This window comes from Pteropus vampyrus, unplaced genomic scaffold (assembly GCF_000151845.1).
Source record: "Pteropus vampyrus isolate Shadow unplaced genomic scaffold, Pvam_2.0 Scaffold360, whole genome shotgun sequence".
Classification (NCBI taxonomy): Eukaryota; Metazoa; Chordata; class Mammalia; order Chiroptera; family Pteropodidae; genus Pteropus; species Pteropus vampyrus.
Window position 1 is genome coordinate 166,466 of NW_011889141.1, and position 15,065 is coordinate 181,530.

At 56.5% G+C, this 15,065-nt stretch overlaps 1 protein-coding gene and 1 pseudogene across 2 annotated transcripts; both read right to left on the bottom strand.

Annotated features, from left to right (window-relative positions):
- Nucleotides 1-1,053: 1,053 nt before the first annotated feature.
- Nucleotides 1,054-7,311, bottom strand: LOC105305027 (membrane-spanning 4-domains subfamily A member 15). 2 transcript variants are annotated; one of them, XM_011379455.2, is made up of 6 exons: nucleotides 7,060-7,311; nucleotides 5,020-5,142; nucleotides 3,480-3,536; nucleotides 2,671-2,763; nucleotides 2,197-2,310; nucleotides 1,054-1,303 (listed from the first exon to the last, which is right to left on the bottom strand). In XM_011379455.2, exons 1-6 carry the CDS (start codon nucleotides 7,282-7,284, stop codon nucleotides 1,187-1,189), a joined length of 729 nt encoding a protein of 242 aa, XP_011377757.1. In that variant the 5' UTR covers nucleotides 7,285-7,311; the 3' UTR covers nucleotides 1,054-1,186. The 2 variants fall into 2 exon arrangements, with proteins under 2 accessions (XP_011377757.1, XP_011377756.1); XM_011379454.2 differs by lacking the exon at nucleotides 5,020-5,142 and having other exon boundaries at nucleotides 7,060-7,307.
- Nucleotides 7,312-7,566: 255 nt separating this feature from the next.
- Nucleotides 7,567-7,685, bottom strand: LOC111731302 (annotated as a pseudogene).
- Between the last annotated feature and the right edge of the window lie 7,380 nt (nucleotides 7,686-15,065).

Here is a 15,065-nt window from a genome sequence, read left to right on the forward strand (position 1 = left end):
TTCAAATCCCAGCATTGCCTTTTATTAGCTTGGTGGCCTCAAGCACTTGGTTTAACCTCTTTAAGCTTCCATGTCCTCAGCCGTAAAGTGGGGGTATGAATGCCTGCTTATTTTGGCCCAGGTGAGGACAGATGATCCAGGTGTAAGGATCATATTACTCAGAGCTCAGAACCCAGAGAATTTTTTTACTCTGACAGTGGGACAGTTACCCTGAAATATGGAACAAACCTTAGAAGCCCCTGAGGTTAAAAAGAAAAAGTCATTGCAATGAGACCAGCTCAAAAGGTAAGCCACACTGTTTATTTCCCTCTATAGAGTAGATGAGATGAGCCATCCACCAGGGATTCTGACACCAGGTAGAGGTGTCACCCTAGCCCCAGACCCAGCCCAGCTCATGCTAACCTTTAGGGACGGCCTTGCTTCTCAGGCTTGGGGGAGGGGGAGAGGGAACTGAAAGGCACGGGGAGGTCCAGAGCCCCCTGGGGAGGGGTCCCCATCCCTGCGCCCTTGTAGATGCTGACGGAGTGCAGTGGGCTGGCTTCAGCCCTCCCCGCAAGCTGCCCAGCTCTGGGAGGTGGGCAGGGCTGGTGGTAACAGCCGCTCCATCTCACAGACAAGGAGACGAGCATTTCTGTAGCAGTCGGGGGACAGTGCCTGACTTAGACCAGGACTTGAGGGAGCCTGGGGAGCTGGGAGGGCCTTATACATCATTGGGTTCAATTTTTTTTTTCCCCAGGAAAACTGAGGCTTAATGACGTGGCAGGAGATTTCAAGGACAGAGCTGGTCCTGGAGCCTGGACACCTGGAGGTCAGGCCACTGCCAGCTGTGTGGCCTCAGCAGCTGGGCTCAGTACTCCCTTCTGGAGGATTCTGTGCTCTCTGAGAGTAATGACCTTCCCCAGGTGCGAGGGCCAGGGCAGCCCCCCAACCTGTCTCCCAATGAGACAGAGAGAAATACACAGCACAAGGGAGCATTTCTGGAGGGTGACGGGCGGGGAGCTGGACATCAGCTCGCTCTTTTAGGAAAGAAACCACTGTGGGAAATGCGTGGACATGTGTGCCCAGAGAAGACCGTTCAGGTGCCACATATTTGAGGATTGGTGGAAATGGGGGGCATGGGGGTGGGAGTGGGAAGAGGCTGGGCCCAGAGGGGAAAGGCTGGGCTCCAACAGGCAGGAGTGACTATCTACTCCGACGACTCCTTGGGCACATATGCCACATTGTCATAGGCAGGGGGCGGAGAGGCCGCGGGGCTGGGGATGTTGAAGTCTGTGCTGAAGGCGCTTGGCAGGAAAATCACAGGCTGCAAAGCAAAAGAAAACCCCGTGACAGTCCCAGGGGCTCTCTCCCCGCAGGGAGGTGTCGCAATAGTGTCCCCTGGTGGGTATTCTGAGAATAGCGCCCTAGTAATGAATTCCGTCGAGTCTGAACTGGCCGACTCAGAGCTATCATCCGTTCAACTCATATTTCAAAAAATATTTACTGGGGCCAGCTATGACCCAGGCATTGGGCTCCTTGCCGCTTGCCTGCCTCCAGCCCCCACCTCTCTGCCCCCTCCAACCGCCTGCATCGGACAAACCCTCTCGATCGATTTCCCTGAGCCCCGCTCTACTCGCCCTCTCCTTTGAGCATATCCGTCTCCGCTCTAAGACTTTCAACAGCTTCACCTCTCATTTTGCGCAAAGCCAGCTCCCCAGTTCTACGGCCTGCATTTCCCTGCTGGGGGCCGCCTTTCTACTCCAACCGATTCCCCTGCCACGCATGCCCTTCTCCATCCCTTTCCCATCTTCACTGATCTCCAGTGTTTGAGAAACTAAACTCAATTTCCGCCCGAGTCAGGCTGCCCTTTCTGATGCTCCCTGTCTCCCTCACGGCCCGAGACCTTCTGGAGGGTCCTAGTCAACTGAGCGCAGCACTCCGCCTGGTCCCCTGCGCGCCGAACCTGCCACTGCTCTGCATCAAGGCTTCCAGAGCCCCGGGTCCCTTGGTGCTGGCGCCCCCCTGTGGCCATAAGGAAAATAGTCCCATCTTCCCGCAAAGACTTTTGAGTCCTCTGAGATTTGTAAGAGTGAGTGGCTCATTGCCGCGCAGTCCCTCCAGATTCCTCCCCAGAAAGAAGGGGGGAGGGGCTGGCAGCCGGGACCCTCCGCGGCCACAGCCTTCCTGACAGGCCCAGGCCGGGGTGGAAGTACTCACTGCGTTGGCTTGGGCGCGGGTTGCTTGGCACCCAAAGTGGGTGGCAATGACTGCGATGAAGAACTCCAGGATGGTGAAGATGGTAAGCACAGCCAGATAGCCCCTGCCCACGTCCTGGGGACCAAAACTCACCGTTAAGGCAAGCCAGGAACTCTAGAATAAAAGAGGAAAGGGGATCCGGAGAGGGAATAACCTGCCCCTGGTCATGGAGCCAGTTGGTGGCAGAGCTGGAGCTGCTGCCCGTCCTGTGCCCTCCGCTCACTCTACCAGGCTGCCTCCCCATTCCCCACGTGCCCATGCTTGGGGCAGGGGCATGGAGTCAATATACTCATGGGGCCTATTGGGACCGGCAGGCCCGGCCAGTGCCTAGGGCCCTGGCCTCCTGGTGCTGCAAACCCTCGCCTACCCCAGCCCCTGGATTTGCATCTGCAAGCCTCCATGTTTCCGCACTACCGGGGGCATCTGACAACACACCCAGTTAGTGACACCAAAATCCATGAGCAGAATGGCCGTCCCGGCAAAGGCCGCCATGGCACTGAGAATGTTCGTCCCCAGGCTGCTCCTCACCTGCACGAGGAAGAGACAGGAGGGAAGGAGCAGAGGGAAGAGATGAGGAGGAGGAGCGAGGACAGGAGGCAACAGCTGTCCTCATCCCAACCCTCCCACAGGGAGGGGGCAGTGGCCACGCTGACCCGAGTTCCCGATGACCCTTCTCCTTTCCTCTTAGGCCCCCCGCTGGCCCTGCTCTGCAGTCTCCTGTCCGAAGCCTGGATCGCCTCCCCGTCACCCACGGAAGGCATCAGAGCCTTCCATGCCATCTGGACCTAGCACTTCTCGCCGTCCGATTTCTTCCCACTTCCCTTCCCAGACCCCGGCCCCGGTCAGGTGGAACCACGCGGGATTTCCTCGGCGGCCCGGCCCCGGCCCCCGCTGCAGTCTCATGCATTTCCTTCAGCGTTTCTCCATCCTTCCCGCTCACCAGGGCCCCGCTTAAGTGCCGCCTCCTCCAGGAGGGCTTCTCGCATCTTCCTTTTCTCTGAGTGACCGTGAGCGCTTTGCCTGCAGACCCTCACTCCTGCCCTGTTGTGTATTTTGCAAGCGTGTCTTGGCTCGTCCTCTCCTGTACATAGGGCTGTCTGGGCTGTCTGGGTGCTGTTCTGCTCCTGGCATTCAGCAGCCCCCCAGGAAATGCTTGTTGAAGGAGCTGAATGAGCGGGGTCCTAGTGGAGTGGAATCCTGCCATCGAATCCCACTCTGTCCCTGGGTCCCCTGATCAGACTTACCAGGCAGCTGGTGTGGTTCTTCTCGGCTGCCACTGAGAGGGATCCAGAGATGATGAACTGTGTGGGGAGAGGGGACCTGGTGAGGCTTTGGCCGGACACCGGGCAGGACATACCATGCCTGGGCTGTATCGAGGCCGTGGGTACCACGGAGAGGGCAGCAGCCTCTAGGCGGCCACCTTCTCTGCCTCCTGGCCAGCCACCTTGGGACCCCTCTGTAAGGGTGTCCCCTGGTTACTGGTTAGGGGCCCCTGTCCAGGGTACTAGCTGTAGTTTGCAAGATGGTTCTCATCGACATCATAGCATCAGGCGCTGTTCCGGCAAACACTCACTCGTCAAACATTTACTGAGCAGCCGGTGTGTGCCAGGAGCATAACAGAGTCGAGTGAGCCCAGACAAGGTCCCCGCTCTCGTGGAGACTGACACTTAGCAAATAAACAGTCAAGAGGTACGGGTGGTAGTGACAGGAGCCGCCATGAAAAAAATCACTGGAGGCTACTTGAGGCTGGGTGGTCAGGACTCCCTGAGCTAAAATGCAAATGCAAGGACCAGGAAGGTGCCACTATAGGTGTCCAGGTGGTGTGGACCGGGGTGGTGGCAGTGGAGGTGGGGAACACGTGGACAATTTCAGGCTCTGCTTGGGAGGGTGAGCTCACTGGGCCTGCTGGTGGGTGGACAGGGAGTGGGAAAACAGGAGAGTCAGGATGGCTTGGAAGGTTCTAGCAACTGGACGGATGGAGGTGCCATTTGCTGAGATGAGGAGATTGGAGGGGGGAATAGGGTTGGAAACAGGGTAGGAACCAAGAGATTGATTTTGATTCATCGCCTCTTCCGCATCCAAGGACATATCAGGATGGGAGTAGAGACAGAACTAGGGACCTGGTTTTTGGATAAGGAAGTTGAGGCCTGAGACTGAGTCACTTGCCCAAGGGACTTGGTGGGAACACCCCGTGGAGCTGTGATTCAGACCTCATTGGCCTGACCCCAAAGCTGCTGCTATCCCCGGGGGTGCAGACAGGGACCGTGCAAACGCGGAAGTGCAGACAGGGACAGGGGGTGCAGACAGGGACCGTGCAAACGCGGAAGTGCTCTCTCCACGTGGAAGATGACGACACCCCAGTAGGGGAGGGGGTTCCGGCTGGCGGCAACACCAGCAGAGGAATGGGCTCAGGGGCTTCCAGTTGGTCAGATCAGAGTCCCGGGGAAGGAGCTAATGATGGGCTGGGCCCGACCAGGGGGAGCTGGCGGGTTTCTGCAGGCCGGGGTTTGGTGGCGGGGTGTGAGGCTTAGTTAGGATCCGGGTAACACAGGCGATCAGTGTCCTCATCCCCTGCCCCATCCCCTTCATCCCATCCTTTTTGGGAGACTTCTCTACGCCAGGCTCTTCGCTGGGAGCTTTGCATACATAGGAGAGGGGTCTGGCTCAGGTTTAGGGTTAGGGTCTACAGTTAGGGGTGTCTGGGCCCAGGAGAATGAGGTGGGGGGTGGGCGCAGGGAGGGACAGGTGAACTGGGCAGGGTCCCCCAGACGGCCCCGCACTCACGCAGGCTCCTCCCCAGAAGGGGACACCACCTTCGATGAAGAGCATCCCCACGTGGCCGCGGCGGACAGCGAGCAGCACGCTGCCGAAGCCCAGGTGGATGAGGCCGATGAGGATCTGGACCGTCTGCGGGGAGCGGGCGGCGGCTCAGCCGGGCTCCACGCCGCCCCCTGCCGGCCGCGGAGGACAGCGTGCAGAGCCCCGTGCTCGCCCAGCCAGCTGCCAGCAACGGAGACCTGCACACCCCGATTCTGTTCTTTTGGGGAGATAACATGATGACAACCACAAAAGGCAGCTTTAAGAGGTCCCCACAGCCTGCGGGACCCAGCTGCCTGTTCCATGTCCCTACGGGTTTACGTCCTGGTTTGCGGTCTGACCCATGGCTCTCAAGCATAGTTCTGGTTGCTCCTTGATTTTCCTCCGTCTGCATTTCGATGGCGCAGCGTTCCCTGCACCGAATGCCTCAGCTTTTCCTTCTTCATCCCCCTCACGCCTGCACTAAAGATCTCCTTGAACATCTTTCTCATTTCCGTGTCCATCGTTGCTTCATCCAGCCGTGGGTCAGAGCCGACACGACCTGGCTGAAATCTGGACTTTTTAAAAACATTCTTTTTATTTTTTTTAAGAGACGGTTTGCCAGCACCCCATTGTCTCATTCCCAGAAGTAGGATGGTTTTTCCAAAGATGGGGACATGTGGGCTTCTGGTTGAGTTCTGCCCTATTTCTTTCTAAATGATTTCCGGTAAGGATTGAATTCTAGAACTGAGTGGAAGAAGACATTGGTGTTTCCTGAATTCAGCCTCTGCCTAATCCAGCAGTCCTTTCCAGCCCCCGGCTTCTAAACGGACACCCTCAGTGACCAGGGGCTCGCCACCACCCGAACCAGCGTGGTCCTCGTGTGGGCCGTTCTGGCTGTGACTAGCTAGAATTGTATTCTTGGGGTCACGTGGAAAACAGATATCTTTCCAACGTAGAATCCTGAATTTCAGCATGTCCGAGGCAGAGCTCTTGGATGCTCTGCCTCGGAGCAGGGGGGTTGAAAGTAGAGCTTGGCAGTCAGGTCATCCTAGAGCACAGGACGCCGATGACCAGCCGTGCGGCCTTGGGCCAGTGACCTAGCCTTGGCAAGCCTCAGTTTCCTAATCTGTCCTATGATCCCTGTCTCACAAGGTGGTGATGACAATCTGAGGAGGCAATGCGTGCAAATTCCTTGGCATGGTGCAGGCACCTCTTGGGGGCACTCAGTAACTAAGAGCTATCATCATCATCATCATCATCATCATCATCATCATCATCATCCTCGTCACCACGATCATGGCTTCAGCTATATTTTCATCTTCCTTTTGGAGAAGCTGAGGCCAAGGGACAAACTGAAGACACTATATATGTAGATGAAAATATGTATCTATCTATCTACCTATCTACCTACCTCCTGTCTATTATTTTATTCCTCCCAGAGACCAATATCTCAAGGCCGCTTGAGATGGGAAAAGGTCTTAGAGGCCATCCTGCATGGCTGTCGGCTTGGTGGGAGCTGGCCCTGGCCCAGCACCTCAGCTTCATCTCCTCTCCCTCCCTCGCTCCTTGCATTCCAGCCATGTCGACCTTGTATTTCGTCCTTGAACAAGCCACACTCTTTCCCACTTCAGGGCCTTCGCACTTGCTGTTCCCTCTACTGGGGAGCCCTTGCCCCCAGATCTTCCCCAGGCCGGCTGCAGCCCAGCAGCTAGGTTTTAGCTTAAGCGTCATCTCCCCAGAGAGACCTCTCCGTCCGCCTTTGCTAGTGTCTGCCCTTCCCCATCCATCATTTTTACCCCATTACCCAATCTCAGTCAAGATTAGTTTACTGGTTTACTCTCTGTGAGCTCCGCGGGAGAAGGGTCTCTGTCTGGTGCCCAGTTGAATTTTTCAGACCTCACAGTATTTATCGGCCTTCTGCCTCCTCTCCAAGGCATGCGCGAACGTGCGGGGGCTCGGGGGGCTCGCGGGGCTCCCTCCTGGCCCAGCGTCTACGCCTCCACCCTCTGGAGAGGCCGCTCTTACCCCTAAAGCTTTGGGCTCTCCTGTCAGGAATGTCTCCACCGGCCGCAGGTCGGGCGCCTGGGTGGCCCTGGGCGTCTGTGCCCCCAGCGGTGGCTCCTCAAACTGCATGATCCCGGGAGGTTGGCACATGGAGGTGGGCAGAATGGCCGGAGGAGGGCGGAGGCCACCGGCGTTGCTGGGTGGGATGACGACAAACAGTCCATTGCTGGCGGGAGCTGCGGACATGGTGTTCAGAGACCCTGAGAGACAAAGGCTGGGGAGACAGTGATAGCGATGATGGTTACACATTTGCAAAGGACTGTTGAGTTCATGAAGAATATGGCGACCTACCTCTGCTCACTGCAGCCCCCTGAGGGTGTACGCCAAATCTCCAATCGTCAATTGAAGAGATTCACTGGGAGAAGGGAAGGGAGGTCCTAGGTCAAGGGCCTCTAAAGGAGGCAAGGCCAAGACTTGAATTCTGGTAACTCCAACTCTAGAAGCCATGGTCTTTTTTTTTTGTTTTAACGCCTACAGCACCTAGTCTTCCTATGTGGTCTCCCATCCAAATACTAACCAGGCCTGACCCTGCTTAGCTTCCGAGATCAGCCGAGATCCGGCACGTTCAGGGTGGCATGGCCGTAGACTAGAAGTCGAGGTCTCGATCTCTGCTGTATTACATGGAAAGAACCTTTAGGAGGAGCATGGATTTAAACCTTCTCCTTTCCCCAGAGAGGGCAAGCCACTTGCTCAAGAACACACAGCTTGTACTAGGCAGAGCTGAGCCAGCACTAGTCTCTCCATCTGTGAGGGGAACTCACTCGCCATTTCCTGTCCCTGGGCCCTGGCTATAAATAATCCCTTGGGTGATTTCCTGCTGTGGGAGGCTTTCCCTTTGGCCACCCAAGCAATGGCCATTAAAGTAGCCGAGATACGCATGCATTATGGATTATGGAAATTTATATAGGTGCCGCCTGAGCAAATCCTGGGAAAACCACCCAGCTGTCAGGCGATGGCTTTCTCAGGAAGCAGCAGAGTGACGGATCCGCCAGAGGACACAATGGAATTAAAAACATCCTTCTCATGGGCATTACTCGGTTCAGCACAAGGTTGTGGGGACAGAAGCCAGGATTTGAGTCCCGGTTCCCCTAGTTTCCGGGGGGCGTGGGACAAGATGGACACCTCCCCGTGCCTCAGTTTCCGTCCCTGTAAAGTGGGGGTGAGAACACTGGTGCCATCTCATAGGACTCGGTGGGAATCAGACTGAAGCAACACACAAGCCCGATGAAAGCCCTCCAGTGCAGAGTGACCGTGCATAGGGGTCAGGCGCAGAGTCCTCGCCTACGGGGGCCCAGATCCAGTCAGAAGAGCAAGAGAAGCTTGCAGTTCAGTCCAGCAGACGATTATTGAGCATTTATTTTGACTTAGCCAGACGTAGGGGCTGAGAATACAAAGATGAATTAAGACCGGATGTCCTGCGCTCACAGGGTGTCTCTTGCAAGGCAGAGCAGGGTCCCTGCCGGGAGGGACAGGTCGGTGGAGGAGGGGAGCTCCGCTCGGAGCCTGGCCGTGGAGCTCAGGGATGTCATCAGGGAGGACAGGGACCCGCCCTCGCACTCACCTCCCTCACTGCCTGTTCCTTTGCTCTTCTCTTTCTCTCTCTCTCCATCTTATTTTCCTTCCCCACCTGTTGGCCATTTCCCTCCCTGCCAGACATATTGGGGATCGGCAGACAGTTAGTTGCTGAGGACAGTGCTCAAGATGACCTGGCCCGAGAGTCCGAGAAAACGGGATGAGAGAGGGAGATGGCAGCAAGGGGGAGGGTCTGGGACCAGGAGCATCCACCTGCCCCCAGGTCTTTGCTTCTTGGGGTGTGAATAATGAACATCTAAGCCCTCGTCCCATGGTCAGGGAGAGACGGGCATGGATTATTAATTGTGTGTAGGGATGAGGAATCAGGAGTTCAGAGAAGGTGAGGGCGTCTCCCGTGGTCACACAGCGCCTCGGAGGAAGAACTGGGGAAGGCCCTGGACTGCCGTCTCCCAGGGCCTGCTGGCTTTATGGAATTCATCTGCTCCTGGGTTCGAATCCTGCCTTTGTCAGGGGTGGGACCGAGGCTCGTACTTTGTTCCTTGAGGTAATAGTTCTAAAGCGCTCAGAGTTCACGGAACAGTGACTAAAAAACAGATGGGGACTGCAGGAGTCTGCCGACTGCCAGCTTCCTCAAGGAAAGAAATCGTCCATGTTCTCACCACCATCTAGAAGGGATATTTCACACAGAGAGGGAGGAAGGACGTAACTTTAGAATAAAAGGACAAAACCTTTACGTGGAACCAATTTAACCTGGCGAGACCCTCACCGCTTTGCCCAGAGGGTTGGCCTTTCACCAGGGACAGGTGAGGACAGTCCGAGGGCCATGGTGGTTTGTGGCGTGTTTGGAAACATTCTCCGGGGCCTGAAGGGCCGGCGCCGCGGCCGGACTCCTCCTGGGTTCTTGGAGGGGGCCTGAGCGGCCCCGGGAGGGGGCACTTGCGTCATTAACAGCATCTCTCCTGGGCAGATGGTGACAAACACACTAAAACCGAGACCTCACCCTCCTTAGGCGGAAACACCTATAAAAATAGCCTCTCTGCTGATGAGGCAGGTCGAGTGACAGACCTGGGCAAAAAAGTGTCACTTCGTTCTCGAGACTCCCAATCTCCTCTCCCAACCCAGCCCCCTCCAGCAGCTGCCGCCAGCATCTCTGCACCCTTGGCCAGGGACCACCCCTCTGCCTATTCCAGAGGCCACCGGGCCCAGGGTCCCAGCTTTGTGTCACCAGAAGGAGAACTCCCTAATAACCTATCAGCCGGGGACAACCCTAAACACTGATGCATGTGCGCCAGCGACAGGTAGGTGGGAAAAAGGAACACTCAGGGTCCCCAGCTTCCGAGAGCTTCCAAGATAGCCACCAGGAGGATGGCTGCCTCTGACAGAGACACGGAAGGCACCCACCCTTCCACCGCGGTGCCTGTGATCAGTAGCTGGGTGGGCAGTGGTAGCTTCGTACAGTTCACGTAGAGCGTTTCCAGCTGTGTGAAACCACAGATCCTTACCACAGCCCTGTGACGTAGATGTCGTTCGGCCGTTTTTGCTGACCAATAAACGGGGTCAGAAACAGCAGTGTGGTGGGTGGGGTAGGCTGTGGGCCTTGACGTCGGGCGTATTTGTCAGAGATGTTAAAATAGAAGTTTTCGCTGACACCAGATCCTGGAGGAAGCTGTGTCACAGACGGCCCGGAGGGACTTGCAAAACGCAGGTGGCAGAAATGACTTTGACACCCTCCCCCACATGGTCGGGAGTGGACACTGAGAGCAGATTTTGGAAGGCGACATAGAGCTATGTGGGTACTGTGCCTGTGGGGAAGGGGCTGCATCCTTGTTCACCTTCCGGCGAGATGGAGAGGCTGCCTTAGGAGATTTAAAGAAATTGATCTGCATCCTTTGCATCTTGGGGGAGGTGCACACGAGCGAGACCCCCAGGGAGGGGGGCGTCTCCACACATCCCATAAAACAGCTCTGCAGAGAAGTCAGCTTAAACACTGCCAGTCTCAGTAGCTGGCAAATGCACGTTTCCCGTCCTCTCCTCCTTCCTGTGGCCTTGGAGAGGGTGGAACTCAGCAGGTAGCCCACCGGGGAGGGAGGAGCCCACCAAGTCCCTTCCTTACCTGTCTCGTGCTGCACTGAGGACCGGGGGGTGCCCCAGGTCATGTTGTGACATAACACAAGATTAGACACCCAGTGACGGAGTCAGGGCCTCTGCCTGGCCTGAGAGCAATCAGAAAAGCCACGGGACTGCCCCAGTTTCATCCTGACCCAGGCGCTGTGGGTTTTGGAAGGGAGAATGCCCATCTAGTGCCCAGCACGGTGCCTGGCACGCAGGAGGCATGCGATGCCTTTTCGCTTCTCCTGTTAATGACCTGAGGAGGCAGGTACTAGTATTCTTCCCAGTTGAGGAAACTGAGCTCAGACATGTTAAGTGAGGTGTATGATCTCAGGCCAGTCACTTACTCTCCACGAGCCTCAGTTTCCCCATCCGCAAGATGGAGCAGAGGCATGGTCACGGTGGGTCCCCAAAATCACCCCCAGCAGCTCCCAGTTTCTCTAGAACTAAGGTGAAGTGAATGTGCTTTTCCTGGGAGCTCCTCTGCAGGGCCCTCCTGGGCAGGCAGAGACACAGTGGTCAGCCCACTCCATCCAGGAGAAAGGGCTCATTGCCTGTCACCAGGCTTCCCAGGTCACAGCTTGCCTCTTGGCCCCATGGCATTGTCAACAAGGCAGGAGTTTGCCCTTTCTATCTAAGTCTGACCCTGTGGCATCGGGCTGGCGGAAGGCCATCTAGGTTCCTTCAGTTCAGCCCTCCTGGGACTGGCATGGAGGGGATGCCCATCATGCAAACACATGGTGGGGGTGGAGGGAGCAGGCCTCCTGTGCCCACACCCATGAGGCTGGACCACGCCCACCACGGGGCCCTCAGCGGGGCTCCACTGGCTCTGCTGTCCACCCCCCACCGAGGGCCTGGGGGTGGGACAGCCCCTTCCCCTCGCTGGGCTTCCGTTTCCCAATCTATAAATGAAGGGCGAGACAATAACGTCCCTCAGTTGGTTTCCAGCTCAGGATCCCTGCCAGGTCCTTCCCTCTCCTTAGGATGCCTGTGTCTGGGTGGGAGTCACACCTGAGGTGGGGGCAGGAGATGGAGAGGAAGACTCCATCTCCTTGGGGTGGGGGGCAGGGAGGGGTGACGGTAAGGGTTCCAGGGTCTCTGGGGAATACCCGAGTCGTCTCAGTGACTGGCTTGAGGAGAGAGGACAGACGCCCCTCCTTCAGCACCCCATCACCCGTGCGCTGGGGCCCGGGGTCCTGGGCTGGCCGGTCTCTGTCCGTGGGCGGCCGGTAGTGCGGATGGCCCGGGGAGCTGGCCTGGCCCTCCCAGTGCCAGGTGGGGCAAGACCCTCGGGCCGCCACCTGCTCTGCCCCGGTCTCTGCCTCTGCCCTCGTCCGGGACCTGACGTGCCCCCGGCCCGTTGCCCCAGTTCCGGCCCCGGGACTGGGCAGTGGGTCGGGCAGCGGGTACTCACCGGGCCGCCGCCGCCGCTGTGCCGGCCGCTCGCTCCGCGCTGCCTCTGCTCTCCCGCGGCTGCCTCTCCTGAGTTCACACATATTCATGTGAAAGCCTTGCTATTCGTGTGGGGCTTGGGGCTCCGCTCTGCTGTGAGCTGCTGCCTCTGGAAAGTTCTCAAGTCCCGCCCGGCTCAGAGGCCTCACCCCTCTGGTCCCGCCGAGGGGCTGGGGAAGCTGCTGGTGGGATCGTTGGCCTCCAGCCAGGAGCGCCTCCCGTGAGAGGGTCTAGTTCCTTCCTTCAACCTACAGAATGGGAGACTGAGGCCCAGAGGAGCAAGTGGCCTGCCGGGGCCCCTCTGTTAATGTCAGAGCTGGGAGCGGCATCCACACAGGCCCGCACCCTCGCGCCGCTGAGGAGGGGCAGAAACTCGGGGGGCGGGGAGCTGCCCGACTCTTCCACCCAAACTGGTCCAACATTAGATACCAGGCGCCTGCTGTTAGTCCACAGCTTTCCCGTGGCAGGGGCAGAGTGAGTGTGTGCAGGTGTGAGCATGCGTGTGAGTGTGAGAACATGTGTGAGGGTATGTCAGTGAGAGGACGTGTGAGTGTGAACACGTGCGAGCACGTGTGAGTGTGTGACTAGGGGACCGTATCTGAATGTAGGTGTATGAGGTGGGAACACGTGTTGGTGGATGTGCGTGTGAGCGTGAGTGTGTGCGCATGTGCGCGTGTGTGTATGTGTGTGTGCACACAAAGTGGTATTCGAGTGGCAGAGGCACAGATAATTCGTGCATCAGTTTCTGGATTCAGTGTGTCTTGCCAGAATAGCCCCCGAGGCCTGTGTGCAAAGGCAGGGAGATGACCCTGGACCTGTGGGCTCAGGATGGTGGTGGGGGGTTGCTCAGGAATGGCCTGGGCAGGTCTCAGCTAAATCAGGGGTCGAACGGTGTGGCAAGTGGATTACAAAAATGGCCCTAGCGCTCCCCTACTCCACGTACCACACCCAGCAGCTAGAGCTGGAGTCCGTCTCCCCAAACTCTTGAAACTGGGCTGCCTTGGGACTTCCTCTGCCAACAGAATGTGGCAGAAGCGACCATGTGCCAGGTCTGACCGGAGGCCCCAGGAGGCCTCTCTTGTCCTCCTTCCTGCCAGCGCTCCTGCAGTGAGAAGGCGTCATCTCTAACTCCTCTGAGCCTCAGCCTTCTCATCTGGCAAACGGGCGCGAGACAACAAGCCCCGTCCTCTCTACCTGCAAGTGGGCCATGCAGGTCTAACGGGCGAATAAGGGCGGGAAGGCAGTAGCAGCCAGTGAAAAGGTCGGAGATTGAAGGGTTGTAAGTCCTGTTGGAATTGAGAACTATAGGACTTGGGGCCACGAGCTGGAAAAGGAGGAGGTGGAAGTTGGAGACATTGCAACTGAGGTTCTTGGAGGGGGCGGGGGCGACGGTGTAGTTGTGAAAATGAGCAGGTAAAGGTATGATCATGGAAACGGGTGACTGAGGTGGGGAGGTAGCAGGAATCATCGAGGGAGAGGAGGATTCATTTCCCTATATTCAGAGAAAGAGGCGGTCGCAGACGGCGACTCTCACAGGCAGTTTTCTGTTCTCCTTCCTCTGCTCTATTTGTGTTTTTCCTTCTTGGTGTGGGGCTGGTGGCTGAAGGAAGAAATGCTCTTTATTGCCTGGTTGTATCTTTCCATCTAGTTTATTTCCTGCTTGGTTTGTGTTTGTGTTTTGCTGAGTAACATTTGCTGAAGGCTGTACCCCAGTCCCATTAGAGACCGGTGGGTGCACCACTGCTAACATTTACTTACTGTACCCTTTTCAGTTGCCTGTCAATCTCTATATGTGTAAATAGAGTCCTTCCTTTAGCCATGCTCATGTGTTTATAGCTCCTGTCACCGGGGGAACCTCTGATGGTCAAGGGCAAGACAGGGTGAGTGGATCACAGCCAATTCATTCTCACCATGAGCAAGTAGCTTGGAACATTGTGATTCTAGGACACCAAGGACAGTGACATTATCATCACTGCCATCATCACATGCTTTATTTCTGTCCTGGGGCCAGCAGTGCAGACCTGACAGGATGAGGAGCTCAAAGGGCACGGACAGGGATTCAAATCCAGCTCCACTGGTTCCTAATGGTCTGGACTCAGGCCAATTATGTGACCTTCCTGAGCCCCAAATGTTTCCGATTGCTTGTTCTTAACACATAGATAATGCCACTCTGTATTATTCGAATATAAAACAACATAATGCAGGTGAGAGGGGACATGAAGCAGAATAACCTGGGAGACATGAAGGACTCAATAAATGTTAACTTCTTCTTTTTTCTCCCAGAAGATTGAGTCCAGTCAAAAGATATTCGTCGAGCACTTACATCCCATAGTGGAGGGTGGGGGGTATCCTTGGATGGCGGGGTGCCTTCTGTCTTGGCTGCAGGGAAGAGTCCTCTGTGGAGTGACAATGGCCTCTTACCTGGGCGAAGTGTAAGCTGGCTGGTCTTGGCTTCGTTGCCCTTTGCATTTGTATAGTTTCTTTCTATTGATTCCTGGTGCGCGATTAACTTTATGAGACATTAAAAAGTGTACTTGACAATACTTTCACTTGGGTTGGAAGGCGGGAGACGGGATGACCAAAGGAAAGGTGAGACTTGGGCCTCCAAGAGGCTTCGACAGGAAATAGATGTGCTGGGACCGAGTCCTGTCCAGTCCTCCAATCGCTCGACTCTGAGGCGGAAGGGCCATTTCTTTATCTCCCAGGTGATAACTTGCGGGGGGCGGGGGGGCGGGGTCTGATCTGGATTTCCACTTAGACTTGGTTCATTCTTTAGAAGAACTTCTCAGTAGAGTTGTCTAAGGACAATTCTTTCATAAGAAATCCCAAATTAGACGATGATGAGTCCCAGGACCCAGGGCCCGACTGGAAAG

Coding starts and splice junctions, on each gene's coding strand:
- LOC105305027 (XM_011379455.2), bottom strand. CDS start 7,284: ATGTCCGCAGCTCCCGCCAGCAATGGACTGTTTGTCGTCATCCCACCC. Junction 5,143..7,059: donor GAGAGCCCAAAGCTTTAGGG/GTAAGAGCGGCC, acceptor CGCTCCCCGCAG/ACGGTCCAGATCCTCATCGG. Junction 1,304..2,196: donor CCCGCGCCCAAGCCAACGCA/GTGAGTACTTCC, acceptor TTTGCTTTGCAG/CCTGTGATTTTCCTGCCAAG.